We start from the raw sequence: 14,955 nt of genomic DNA, 5'->3' as shown, positions 1-14,955 counted from the left end.
GACCATCGCAGCATAGGCCTTCCCATGCGCTCCCATGTCTGCTTTGGCAGGACGTTCACGTCCAATCCTAGATCCAAAATCACTTGATCCAGTTCATATTCCCCGATCTACATGGTCAATCTCATCTCTCTTCCTGTTTGCGTCATGTACTTCCTGAGATTCTCGACTACGCATGGTTCTCCTGGCATAGTTCTAGCACATCTAGTGATGAGTTCTTATAGTTCCTTCACAGCTTTGTTGTCACATAGCAGCTTCATGCATGTCTCTAAAAATGTAGTGAGCATTGATGGGTCCATTTTCGGTTCTAGTTTCTCTTTACTTCCTGAAGTGGAGGCATCCATGAAGCTCTTCTTAGCTTCCATGAATGTCTCCTTAGCACGCTCTAAATCAAATTCTAGTTCCTTTGTTGTAGCCTTGCGAACCCAGACACTTTCCTCAAGCTTCTTGCCTTTGTCATCTCCTATCGTGATACCACTTTGGAGCATGATATTTATCTTTGGGTCATCCTCGCACAACTCAGACCTCATCATTTGTAGGTTCTGAGTCAGGGGAGGTTGGAGTGTCCCTTTATCGCGTAACCTCGCTATCAACATGGGACAATCCTCCATCTCATGATCAAACTAAGTACAATATAAGCATGATGGTCTCATTGGATTTGTACAATCGCGGGCATAATTCCCTGGCCCTCCGCAATTGTAACATATTAGTTGGTTGCGACCTCTTCCTAGTCCCATTCCACCTTGACCTCATCCGTGTCCTTGAAATCTTGTGCACGCCATCCCTGCATTTTGATCGAGGGCTTGTGTTTTGGTCTAAACTCTATAGGTAGGAATCTGATCCATCATCAATTCATAACTTCTACAGGTAAGCTCATCGCGCTTACTAACCTGCAAAAATTACAGAACAACTACTGGGAATTTTGCGTATACTTCTATAATAGATGGCAGTTATCTGTTGCATGCTTCCCTCCTATCTGAAAAATCACACACCATAATGCAGGTGCCGCACTCGGTCCTACTTGTGCCTCTAGTCTCAATGGCATTGGTCCTTTGCCTGCCAGGTAGTTCGCGAAGACTGGACAATGGTCCTTGTCATGTCCCTGGCCTTTGCACTTTACGCACCATACCTCCTCGGATGCTTTTGGGAATGCTATCCTGTCTTGTTTCAAACTCTGCATCTCAAGGCACAATATTTTCAACTGGGTGTGGATATGTTGAAATCCCAGGTTAGGATCTTGTATCAAGGTCTTGTGCAGTCTCATTGCGATCTCCAAGGCCTCGGCCTAAGTGGTTAGCTTTTTCTGTGACAATGCGTTCCTTAGATGCAGTGTTAGCGATGATACAAACCATGCATGTTGTTGCCCATCCGTCAAGGTCATATTGGCTTCACGAATTGTACACTTTAGTCTTTGATCTAGCTCCCAGGGGGTCTCGCCTGGAAGCATAACAATTTCCTTAAATCTAATGATCGAATGTCTCTGGTTTTGGCCTGCTAAATTCCTTGTTTAGCACAACTTGGATATCTGTTATCCCTACGTTCAGATTGTCATTGCAATGATTAATGTACCAAGTCAATACGCAATCCTGCAGCGCGCTAACTAGTGTTTCTTTCTTTATATTGTCATCCGTGACTCCCTACGCTTCCCATACAACCCTTACCATGAACCAAAACTAGTTCGGATGTTCATTCCCTACTCCTTTGAATACCAGAAACTTTATCGCACTTTCCATATTAAACTATGGTGGTGGCAGAGGTTGTGTGGATGAAGACGGGGGTGAAGATGGTGAAACTGGTGGTGGTTTAGGTGGGGGTGGTGTGTGCGGAATTCGTTGCTTTATCAAATTGATCGCACTTCTTCGTGAAACCTTCACAAGCTCTTCCTCACTTTCTCGTGGAGGTGAAATCAAGGGGCTAGTGTCTATTTCTGTGCTACCTTCGTTTCTGTAGATCCCCCCACTTCGCGTAGCCCCAAACATCAATTTATTCACATAACCTATTTTTCACACAGTAGCATTTTAATCCAAGTGTTCAAATATTTAACGTACTTACCTCGCGATCCTTTGAGGAAGCGTCGTTCCACCTCGCTATAGCTGACTGAAGTATCTACTACGAACTTGGTGACAAATCCTCCTATAATTTGATCGAGCTAGTGATCCACAGTGCACACGATCTTATCTTTTGATACTTCCAGTCTGCGCACCAACTCTAGAGTCCACAGAATAGGTTTTTTGAGCCTACACCTTCCCTAACTATCTGCGAGCTTCACAATCCAATCATACAACTCAGAGGGGAAGGATGCAAAGAAAATTTCATGGATTTTTGTATATAAGTAGCAATCTAACCACTCTTCCTTTGATAATCGTGGATTCCTGTTTTCCTGTGCCGCAAACTTGTGAATCTTTTGTCCAACCACTCTTCAATTCCTTTCTTTTTCAGATTCCAGTGATATGCCATCAGACATCTCTATGCAGATCCCAGTCCCAGCAATGAAACCATTTGTTGGCTTAGTGGGGCCTAAACCAGGTTCAGAGTTAAGTTAGCCAAACAAATCCCGGTACTACTGGCCCTTTCGACAACATTCCATGGAGTGCAGACTGAGGTCTCACCCGAAATAGTATGGGAAGGTGATGGAACTAGGATTCTGCACCCTGGATATGTCTGATGAATTCAAGTGGTCCGTTGTTTGACCCTGTGTGCAAGTCGCTTCGCGCACTTTCCCATACCTCGCAGCTTGATATACTACCTTCGCACAGCCCTACTAAGAGGTTGAATGTTGCACTTCTGCGTTATTACCCAAGGCCTTACTAGTATTCCAATGTTAGTTGATTATTTTAGCCTACTTGCGTGCTTTAAGTTATACTTAACAACATAAACCATTCATATAGGTGCGTGCAGTAAATAAACAATATATTTGCAAATTATATCAAACAGGCATTAACCCAAGAACAGATACACAAAATTATAACAACACTTCTCTTTCTTAATTCCTTCCTTGGTTACACACTTGACTTCACCCTACGCACTCAACTGCAGGGGTTTGTGCACTTAGCTGCGGACTACTAGGCCTCTGCACACTTAGCTATAGAGGCTTCTCCTACTCTACAGCCCAAAGACACACTTCACTTAGTTCCTTAGACTCTCTTCCTATCTTTGTTTATCTTACACTTAGAGCCTCGCTCTATTTACAAAATCCCATGGTCCGCAGACCATGGGTAGGTCTGTCCAGCTCACATTACATTACAAAACTAGGGCGGACAACCCTGTGACTCTATCATACTTTCGCGCCCCGTGCTCGCAATTCGCAAAGCTTTACAACAAGATTGGGTCAAAGCTTGGGCTTTGAGCCCCAAAACATAACTTGGGGCGATTCCATGCCTAACACAACAATTTTCATATTTTTATGGGGGTATAAAAAGAAATACAATTCACATAACTCTACTTATGTGCAATTTTCTTCCCCCCCACATGACTTCCTCTCATTTAATCTTACATTATCTTCTTAAAAGTAATTAGGCATGCTAAGTCAAAGAGAGTATCTTTACACAAACTTTGACATAATTATATATACTAAGAATGTTAATTCAAACAGTATTGCAAATTGTGATATACATAGATTGATCATTTAACACATATGCATCCTCCTCACTCCTGCTCGGATCCCTCTCCCACGTCGAAACCAAACTCCTACCATACAACAGAACCTGCTATGAATCAAGCAAGTTAATATGTAATGAAATAAGATTAGAGTATGTGAGTTCGTTTATTAATCTTGTTCCATTCATCCACATCAACTGAGAAAAATTAATGTAATCATGTAACAGAAATATGTTCTTCATGCTGACAACAATTGTTTTTTTTTTAATTTCTGGCATATGTCCCTATTTTATTTTGGAACAGCGAATAGAGAGCAGGAGCATCTTCTCTGATGTTTTACACAGAAATCATTTTTCCCTACAATTTTAGTTGGTTTTTAAAATTTTCTTCTCATGTGGCATCACTTTCAAATCATGGAAATTTACTAAAATTCATCTCGTTGCATATTTAGTTGTTTGTTTTCCTTTTATCTGTAACACAAACAAACAAATTTTGGTTTCTTATAGGCTGCAATCCTTTGCATGCCCACACTCTTTCTCTCATGACCTGTGATGATATTTTTCCTCCTTACCATAACTAGGTGGTTGCAGTAATTTTTAAAGAATGGAACTTCCATAGCTACTAATATAGTTTTAGAGCAAACATTGAGTTGTTTGAATATCAACTCGCCATGGAGACGGACAACAATAAAGTCAATGGAAAAATGCAACAAGCATTATTAAGGACTTGGATCGGAAATTATAACAATTCTATATATATTTTTAATCCAAAAAAAACTTCAAAATTCATATATCCAGTGCAACAACATCCCAAAACCATCTCAAAACCATGACATTTACCTTGGTACATTCAGAGATCTCCCCTCTCTAAATGGTCAAATAAATGGTCAAAGATGGTGCTCATTCCCATGCATCCATTGATTTTGGTGAAAAAAGGGAACATGGTTAGTGGACATGTCTGCAACCTATAAATTCATTTGTCCCAATTTAGTAAGACGATGGTGACACTCATGAGACCTTTAAATTCCAAAAACTTACACATGGAAAGAAATATTAAAAGTTAGGCTTTTCTGGCAACATCGAATTCGTACTCAGTCAAGACCTTATGTGGACCTCACATTTATTAACCAAGGCCTTACTTTCATTATTCCAATCCAGACCCATTCAGATCTCATGATCTCCCTGCACCTTAGTGAATTTTGTCGATGCCACCGGTTTAATCCCATTCAATACGATTCATTGTGTCATACTACTAACTTCCAACGCTCCTTATTAGGCGAATACCAATATGAAGGTGTTGTCGTAGCTCACTTTTCATTCTAGCTGACCTAGATTTCTAAAACCATGTCAGCGCAAACAAAGGATACCATTTTCCTCTGAATTTCCTTTACGGAGCTGAAGGATTTTGAATCCTCAATGGGAGAAATTTGGTGGAACGAAAAAGAACAATTGTTGACATTACGAAAACAGCCAAAATCATACCTACTTCAAAGAAATAGTAAGCTTATAGCTAAACAATGCGATACATTTACAACCGAAAGAGGTACATTACAAATTATTTAGTTATAAGCTTATACTGTTAGTTTTAATGGGCACATACCAAGTGATAACACCTAGTAGCATCATTATGGGCATTGATGCATATAATTTTTCTGTTTGCCACCATCAAACCGTCTTCAAAAAATTTCTTCCCATATCTACATGATACCACAGATCAGAAACGCAAGTCAATCCAATATATATTCAATGTCAGCTACGTCCGCAAACAGATGATTTTGAGAACAACTTTTTTTTAACATAAACCTAAATGACTAGAGGAAATAGACTTACCGAGACCGAGCTTGTAGATTTTCCGCCTCGATGGATAAAGCACTCATTTGAAGACCTCATTCCTCCTTAAGTTTTTTATATAACATGGATACGGTCTCGTGTCGTGATAACTCTATCCTTCCCACGAGGATAATAATTATCCATTGACCCCAATTGACAGATAGGAATTCGTCCTTCTTGTTCCTTCCCAAACCATGGATAAGGTTAAAGATATATCACTTCCTAGTTTTATTCATGGGCTAGTGGATAACCTTTATCCCTTTATTTCGTTGGTATGCAATTCGTTCAGTGATGAATAGTTTGAAAGACAACATTTAGAATGGAAACAATAGTCGTGATTCCCTACCTGCACTATTGTTTTAATTGTAAAACATGTTCTAAAAACATCCAAACTGGCCTACTTTTAATTGTAAACGAAATCATTGCTTTCTATGAGGATATATGGTGGCCGGGGTGCAGGCGTAATGGACAATCGTTCAAACCCAGAAACGATTTCAGCAAGTTCACGAGGAATTTCTTCTTGGATTTCCTGCGGAGTATCAATCATCTACCTTCAAAGTTGGCTATTCTACTAAATTAACAGAACTGCTAAATTATAGCCGCAATGACAAATGATTTTACAAATCCTCTAAGCATCGCACATTGCAATCGCAAGCTCACCAAAAGGGTTCATTTACTCAAGGATGATGCGATGCAATATTATCTGTGATCCTCGTATCGCACATCACATTTCGCAATTCCTCCAGGCCAGGGTCCCTTCACTTGTGAACGATGCAATGCGATATTAATTGGCGATCTTCATATCACACATCGAATTTTGCAATTCCTTCATGTTAGGGTTCATTCATTCATGAATGATGTGATGCAAGATTAATCGAACGGTCAATAGTCATCAGTGATCCAATGGTCACTATGATATCACACAGGAATCTATGTGATGTTTACCCGCCCTCATGGAGCCGATAAGATTTATAAGTCCTCAATTTATAAAAGTTTGGGTCCAGTTTTTGAGATTAATGCCCGATCATCTTAAGACCCGATATCCATTGGATAACAGAGGCCATTAGATCCTACAGCTTGTGGGACTTCTATTAGTACATGGGTTAAAACCAGGGCCAACCCCCGCTGTTGACTATGACGTAAGGCGTTGAAAATGAAATCAACGGTTAGGAATGAGTGCGGCGCTTCAACCCCGATTAATAAATCTATACAGTTTCACCCCCGCAGTTGCTAATACACAACGAAAAGAGATTAAATGCGATCACACATAACTCTAAATTCCCAGGGCTAACTGGAAATTCAATAAAACATAGAGACACTGCGAAGGGACGCAACACCTCCAGGATTGACCAATTACACAACACAAATACATAGAGTTATTTTTTTTGTAACTAAATCACATGTGGCCAAAATAACCCAAATCAGTCAAAATCCTTTTTCAACCATTTAGAACTTACATAAATACTATTCCATCCCAACTATCAGATCCTTAAAACACTGGATCAAATTTGCCTAATCTTAAACAAAATCTAATTTGGTTGATATTCTCCTCGAGAATCTCAACTAAATCAAAATTGCATGAATTAATTACAAAACTACTCAATCCCTAAATCCTATCTAGAAAGATTGTAAATTGACAGCTAAAGGATCCCACTCCTTTGCTTGTAAATGTTTTTTTGTATTTTTGGAATAAGTTCAAAGCTTTTTGCCTTCAATCCTCATGCTCCTGCATCAAACTCCTGAGGACAAAATTCTTCATGGGCTCCTGTCCACGAGCTCTTCTATAGAACTGACGAACTTCTGTAGCATCGCATCTGTCATCCAAGTAGCTTCATCAATTGCTTGACCCTTCCATTTGACCAAATAATGAAAATACTCTTGTCGACTTGTCTTCTTCAACAATTTCTTTTCCAAAATCCTCTATGGCTTCAATTCCTTTGTTATAGGTAACTATTTTACCCAGTTAATCTCTTGTTCTTCTTGATCCTCTGTTGTGTTATCTACCCATTCCTTTTCATACCTATATAAGTCAACAAAATTAAAAATTAGAGATATTCCAATATCAGGGGGTAATTCAATTTCATATGAATTTGCAGAATATTTTCTCAAGACTCGACATGGCCCAATTTTCTTAAACTTTAGTTTATTATACTCCCTTTTTGGAAATCTTTCCTTTCTTAGGTGTGTTAAAACCAAATCTCCAACCTCAAAACTAACTTCTCTTCTCTTTAAATTTGCTCTGCCCTTATATTTTATGTTGCTATCCTATAGTTGTTGTTTTACCTGTTCATGTATTTCTTGAATTTCTGTAGCAAAATCTTCTCCTTTAGCACTTCTCCTTTCAGCTTTTCCCAAGTCTCTCAATTCAAACACTCCTCTTGGGTGAATTCCATAGATTATATGGAATGGACTCTGCCCTGTACTCCTATTAGGAGAATCATTATATGCATTTTCTGCCTGTGCCAATACTTGATCCCACTATTTTGGATGTTCACCCACAAGACTTCTCAAAATATTACCTAAGCTTCTATTTACAACTTTAGTCTGTCCATCAGTCTGAGTATGATAAGCAAAACTAAAACTCAATTTACTTCCAAGCTTCTTCTACAATGTTCTCCAGAAATGTCCAACAAATATGGTGTATTTGTTTGAAACAATTCTCTTAGGTAACCCATGTAATCTTACAATCTCCTTAAAAAACAGATTAGCAATACGAGTAGCATCACTGGGTTTATAACATGGAATAAAATGTGCCCTTTTTGAAAAGATGTTAACTGCTACATAAATTGAATCATTTCCTCTTTGAGTTTCTGGAAAACCCAAAACAAAGTCCATACTTACCATAACCCAAGGCCTATCTGGAATAGGTAATGGAACATACAAACCTGTGTTTTTACTCCTTCCCTTTGCGTACTGACAGACTTTACAATTTTTCACATACCTTTCCACTTCAGACCTCATTTTCGACCAAAACTAAAACCTATTCAACTGTTCATAAGTCTTGTTTGCACCAAAATTCCCTCCAAATCCTCCACTATGTTTCTCCTTAATCAAATTCTCCCTCATAGAACAACTTGGTATGCACAGCTGATTTATTTTAAACAATAGTCCCTCTTGCAGGAAATAATCCAGCCACTTGCTTCTGTCTAACAAAACAGGATTTATACAAGCTTAAAATGCCTCTTTAAAATCTGTATCTTTCTCATATAACTCTTTAAGTAAATCAAAACCCAACACTTGAATTTGACTTTCTTGAACAAAAATGTTTTTCTACTTAAGGCATCTGCTACTTTGTTTGATTGACCGGTTATATGTTTTAATACAAAACTAAAACTTTGCAGATATTCTACCCATGTTGCATGCTTCTGGTTAAGCTTTGGTTGTTGCATAATGTATTGTAATGCATGGTTATATAAATACATTATGAACTCCTTAGACATCAAGTAATGTCTCCACTTCTTCAAAGACTGAAACACTGCATAAAACTCCTTGTCATAAGAAGAATATTTCCTCTTTGTCTCATTCATATTTTCACTAAAATAAGCTACAGGCCTGTCCTATTGACTCAAAAAAACTTCAATGGCTTCTTCACTGGTATCACAGTTCACTTGAAAAGGTTTATTAAAATCAAGCAAAATCAAAATAAATTTCTCGATAATCTTTCTCTTCAACAGCTGGAGGTTCTTTTCTTCTTCAGCAGTCCATTTGAATGGTTGTCTGTCCTTCTTTATTGTATCAATAATTTTTTTTTTTGTAAGTTGTGGTAGATCTATTAATTATGAACATATATAGTACAAAACAGAGGAACCTCAATCTGCCCCAAGGGGAAACCAGATCTGTTGGTTCCTATCCTTCTGAGAGTCAATGAAGTTATCATTTTGAGCATTGTTCAGTATCACAAGACCAAAACACCTCTTTCCCCCAATTGTCCAAAAGTAAACCCTTTTTCTCAGTCCTACTGTTCCTACCCAGAGAACTGTTCATATCCATTGTAGACCCAAAAAACATTTTCATATCTACTATAGACCTAAAACACAGAATAATGACTCTCTAAACAGAAAAGGAAACAGGAAACCAGCCTTTTAATTCTCTGCATGTCCATGATCCCTTGCGTTACTGTCTCTGTCTTTCTTCATCTCCGTTAGCATTGTTTTAATTTCTTTGAGGAGTTCATTCTGCTGTCGCACCAGCTCCTCCAGGCTTGCAGCTTCCTGTTTTGCAATTGTTGATGCTTGCGCAATCTCTAGCATTTCCGTCGCAACCTGCTCCAGGGCTTTGGCTAGGAGGTGCTTGAGGACCCAATATGTATGCAGGGCACGGCGGTACATAGTTAGCCTGCCTCGCGTGTTGCCAGGGTCTGGCAGTTGCGAGGCCCATTCGTTCATTTCCGGGTCCGAGGGCTCTTCTAAGACCCTCGCCTCCATCGCGTCCATGATGTTTCTGATGTCCGCATTGGTCTCCATGTTGTATGCTTGTTCCGCTTCATGCATTGCTGTGCTGGTCGTCCTGTTACCCCTCCTTCTCCTTGTCGGCATCCTGTTACCTTCGTCTGCGCTTGTGGGTTGCCGGGTTTGACCTCTTCCCCCCTGCTCCTGCTTCTTCCGCCCTCTTTCTTTTCTAACATGCCTCGGTCCCCTGCTGCTCTGGCCCGAATCGAACTGTTTCCCTTTGCAGTCTTCTCCTTGCATGTAATCCATCTCCTCAGAACTCTCTATTTCAATTCTCACGCAATCTTGCTCAGGGTGCCTTCCCTCTACCGCTTCCTTTCCTTTTTGGCCCGCTATCCCCCTCCGGTCACTCATTGTCGATCTTTGGAGTCGCTGGTTGCTATCTCTCTTCCAGAATTCCTCTGCTTTCTCCACCTCTCTCGTGTTACTAATGCCTATCCTTCCTCCTTTGTTTCCCCTTATACCTGTCTCGCCACCTTTGTTTGAATGATGGAATTTCTTCCCGCTTCGTCTGGCAGCTTTACTTCGCATGATGTCTGTTGTAATGGGAATCCTTTTTTGTTTTGGGCGTCGTCCCTGTCTTGCTGCAAAATCATTAATTCCTACTGTCCGTAATTTAAATGTGCCTTCCTTCTGTCCTCTCCGATTTTCCGCCTGCTCTTGCCAATTACGCCCTCTCCCAATCCACGCGGGGTGAAGATTATCCTTGTCCTGCATCATTAATATCACTTTCAAGCAACTTCTTTAGTCCTTCCCATTTCGCCAGCGTGGACTGGGTTATCCAGCTGTCATCGATGTTATCCATTGGTTCCTTGCACCCCCAATTTGCCAGGCAATCTGCGGGTCTATTACCCTCCCTTCGGACATGTGAAGTGATTTTATAATCTATTCCTGGTAGCATTTCTCCAATGTCCCAGACTATGCTTGCGTTCCTCCAACTTGTCACCACTTTCTCCCAATTCTTCCCTTGAATTAGTTTCCGGATCGTCTCAATGACCAGGGTGGAGTCTCCCTCGATTTCAACCTTCCTGTATGCGTTTCGTCTGGCAATTTTGAGACCTTCGTAAACAGCCATAAACTTTGCCTCATTATTGGTCATAGTTCCTCCATTTTCCACATATATCCACTCGGTTTCCCCCTGTTCATTTCTGAAAATTCCGCCAAACCCCGCTGGACCCGGGTTTCCTTTCACAGCGCCATCGAAATTGACTTTCAAAAACCCTTCTGGAGGCTTTCTAAACACTGTACTGCTTTGATTAGCTAAAGGTTGTCTCTGATTAGTTTCCCGATGATAAATCATTCCCTGCTCTAGGTTCAATTTCTTTAAGATGGTTGTCTCTGCTTCCAAGGTTTTCCAGTCCTCGTCGACCCAGTTCTCCGCTAAAATTGATTCTCGAATTTGACTCAGCGTACGCTTCCACACCTCCTCCGTCCCTTTTGATTTCCCTCTGAAAGTTTGGTTCTTTCTCTCCTTCCACAAATTCTAGATGTTAAAACCCGCAATGACACTCCACGCTCTTCTAACTATTTTGCTATGGAATTTACTTTCTCCCCAATCCCCTATGGTTTGAATTATGTCATTCGGGTTTCTGTTTGTTGTGGAGAAAAGATTTAACGTTTTTCCCCACTGGAATTGCGCCACACTACAGCCGTTAAGGATGTGTTCCTGCTCTTCTATAGCCGATTCACAGAGATGACATCTTGATGGACCATAAAAACCTCTTTTCTGGATTCTATCCCACGTTAGAATTCTCTTTCTTCCTACCAGCCAGGCAAACAATTTAACCTTTGGCCACCATTTTGTTCTCCAGATCTGTTTCCAGATTTGGTCTTCCTCTCCCTGATCTTGATGGGTTTTTGCTTTGTAGGCCTCCTTTATAGTGAATATCCCTTTTGTTCCTTTGCCCCAGTGGAGTATGTCTCTGCCTTCTCTTCTCTTTATTTTCCTAGAATCCATTTCCTTTCCAAAGATTGTTTTTTGTTCTTCAGTTGCACTCATTTCCCATTCCTCCAAAGGTTTCCAGTGTCGCCATTCCTCATTGCCTTGCTCAGCAATCCAGTAATTATTAACCGTAATTAGGTTTCTGTGCATACCTATTCTTTGGAGTTCCTGCATACCTGGAAGATTCACCATTTTTCCTCGTTGTTGCCAGGCTTCATCCCAAAACCTCGCTATCTGTCCTCCTTTGATTTCCCAGAATATATTACTGTCCACTAAGTCTCTGTTTTGAATGGATAAGTTCAATATATCTGATCCCCGAGGCATATCTTGCTTCCTGATAATTTCTTCCGGATTGTTGGGCATATCATATTTAATTGTCCAAAATTCCTTCCAAAGATCCTGTCCTCCTTGTAACCATCTCCAGTGTAGCTTGGCTGCTAACACCTGATTTAGAGTCCCTGGGTCTCTGAGGCCTAAACCTCCCTTATCCTTTGGTTTGGTTATGCTCTCCCAAGAACATAGGGCCCATTTCTTTTCTTGCTTCGGTCCCCCCCATAGAAATTTCCTGTACATCTCTACAAGTTTATTACATATTCCTTTAGGAGCATTCATCACTGATAAGGAGTAAATCGGTATTGCCTGAATGGTGGCTTTAAGAAGAACCACCCTTGCTGCTAAGTTCAGAGCTCGGAAAGTCCCGTTTTCCATTCTCTTCATGATTTTCTCAAGGATATTTTTCCAGTTCCCTATCCTTATGGTTAAAGAGTCTAACATTGTGCCTAAATATTTGGTCAGGAGCTCTCCCTTCCGATATCCCAGGACTCTGGTAAGATGATTCTGTATGGGTTCCGCTATGTTGAAGAAGAAAGTTCTGGATTTCTCATTATTAACCTCCATCCCTGTGCCTTCCATAAATACCTCTAGGATTTTTTTTATCCTTTTCACTTCTCGCAGGGTTGCTTTGCAGTAGATCATTATGTCGTCCACAAACTGTTGGTGGGTGACAGTGGTTTGATTTCCCCATAATCTAAGCCCTTGAATGTTTCTGTCCCTTAATTCTTTTTTAAAATATCTGCCTAAACCTTCTGCTGCAATGATGAAAAGAAAGGGAGATAAAGGGTCCCCTTGTCTGAGGCCTCTTGTTGCATTGAAAGTTGCTGTAGGCGCTCCATTTGGCAAGATGGAGAAATTCGGGGTAGAGATCATGCTTAGCACCCAATTTACCCATCTGTCACAGAATCCGAAAGCTTTAAGGATCGTTGTTAAGTACTTCCAGCTTAGCCTATCATAGGCCTTTGATAGGTCTAATTTGATCAGCATGCCTTTTTCTTTTTTTGTTTTCAGCGTGTGAATGACTTCCTGAGCCACCACTAGCCCGTCTAGGATCTGTCTTCCTTCGACAAACCCGGTTTGCTCTGGGGAAATAATGCTTGGAATGATTAGTTTCAGTCTCTGAGCTACTATGGACGCCACAATCTTATAAATGACATTACAGAGGGCTATGGGTCTGAATCCTTCAGCTTGGTCTGCCTGATTAGTTTTAGGAATAAGTGACAGAAGGGTAGCATTTATTCCTGGCCATATTCTTTGATTTATCCTTGCTTCCTCTACAACTTCCACTACTTCATCAGCAATAAAGTGCCACCCAACTTGGAAGAATTCAACCGTGTACCCGTCTGGTCCAGGAGCTTTATTTCGCTTCATGTTTTTGACAATCTCCTCCACTTCTCCCTTCGTTATTTTCCTCATTAGAGCCTAATTTTGGTCTCTTGTCACTACTTGTGGTATTTCTCTGCTTATCTTGGCTATGGCCTCTGTTCTGTTCGATTGAGGTTCCTTCAATATATCTTTGAAGTGGTTCACTAGCACTTTCTCAATCTCTTCCTGCTGAAGAACTCTTTGTCCTTCTTTGTTTTTTATTGAGAATATTCTGTTTCCTTGGCGATGTTGGACCATGGCTTTGTGAAAGAACTTAGTGTTCCTTTCGCCCTCCCTGAGCCATTGAACCCTTGATTTCTGTCTCCATAAAATCTCTTCTTGTTTCCTTCTTTCCTCAAGCTGATTTAGAATCATCCCTTCTTCTTATGTTCTCTCTTCCTGTATACCTTCTAAGATGTCCATTTGTTGTAGATCTTCCATTTTCTGCTCCATTTTCTTTTTTTCCTCTATAATATTCCCAAATTCTTCTTTGTTCCATTTCTTTAATTTGGTCTTCATTTCCTTCAGCTTGAGTTGAAATGTATGCATCTTATTTTTGCCCCTTTTTTCACTCATACGCCACCATTCTTCTAATTTTTCCATCAATCCTTCATTTCTTAGCTAAAAGGCTTCGAATCTGAAGGGTTTGTTGGGGGGCCTTTGCTTTAGGTCTATTTCTAGTTTGATTGGCCAATGGTCCGATCCTGCAACAGGTAGGATTGATGCTTCAGTGAATACATCCTTTATCATTATTTGTTCTGAGATTAAGAATCTATCGAGGCGCGAAGCTATTTGACTAGCTCCTCCCCTTCGATTGTTCCAAGTGTGATTTCCATTTATGGTCTTGATATCAATCAATTTTTGTTCTCTTATTAAGTCTCCAAATTTTTCCGAAACCTTATCCAGTCTCCTTGTTCCTCCTCTTTTTTCCCCTGTGGCTTTAATCAGGTTAAAATCCCCACCTACTATCCACTGCTTTCCTGGCATCAGGCATCTTAATGCCTTTAAATTCTGCAAGAAGTTTTCCTTTTCATTCTGAATGTGTGGGTCATACACCCCTGTAACAATGACCTCCTCCGTCGTTCCTATTATGTTAGTTGTTCCTGTTAGAATTCTTGGGAAACTCATCCAGTTACTGAACTGTATTTCTTCTGGATTCCATATTATTACCAGTCCACCAGCGCTTCCAATAGCATCGTGCCCCATCATTTCATACCTATTTCTGTTTCTGTTTAAAATTTCTCTCATCTTCTCAGTACTTACTTTGGTTTCTTGTACTATCATTATACTGGGTTTTTCTTTTCTCAATCTCTCATTTAGATACCTTTGTTTGCCTCTGCTATTGAGGCCTCTTATATTCCAGGTTGTGATTATCATCTTAACAGTTTTCGGGGGGTTTGGAATACCTCTGAAAGGGGTATCACTCTTCCTGAACTTACAAGCG

The 14,955-nt window shown here is 40.3% G+C and overlaps 1 protein-coding gene across 1 annotated transcript; it reads right to left on the bottom strand.

Moving 5' to 3' along the window:
* Window positions 1–14,132: 14,132 nt before the first annotated feature.
* LOC149181860 (uncharacterized) lies at window positions 14,133–14,717 on the bottom strand. Its single transcript, XM_089414351.1, has one exon. The coding sequence runs from the start codon at window positions 14,715–14,717 to the stop codon at window positions 14,133–14,135; it is 585 nt and encodes a 194-aa protein (XP_089270477.1).
* Window positions 14,718–14,955: the final 238 nt, after the last annotated feature.

This window comes from Pinus tabuliformis, chromosome 3_2 (genome assembly GCF_031772625.1).
Source record: "Pinus tabuliformis cultivar Carrire ecotype Pingquan chromosome 3_2, CPIR1, whole genome shotgun sequence".
Classification (NCBI taxonomy): domain Eukaryota; kingdom Viridiplantae; phylum Streptophyta; class Pinopsida; order Pinales; family Pinaceae; genus Pinus; species Pinus tabuliformis.
This window is presented reverse-complemented; position numbering and strand designations above follow the sequence as displayed.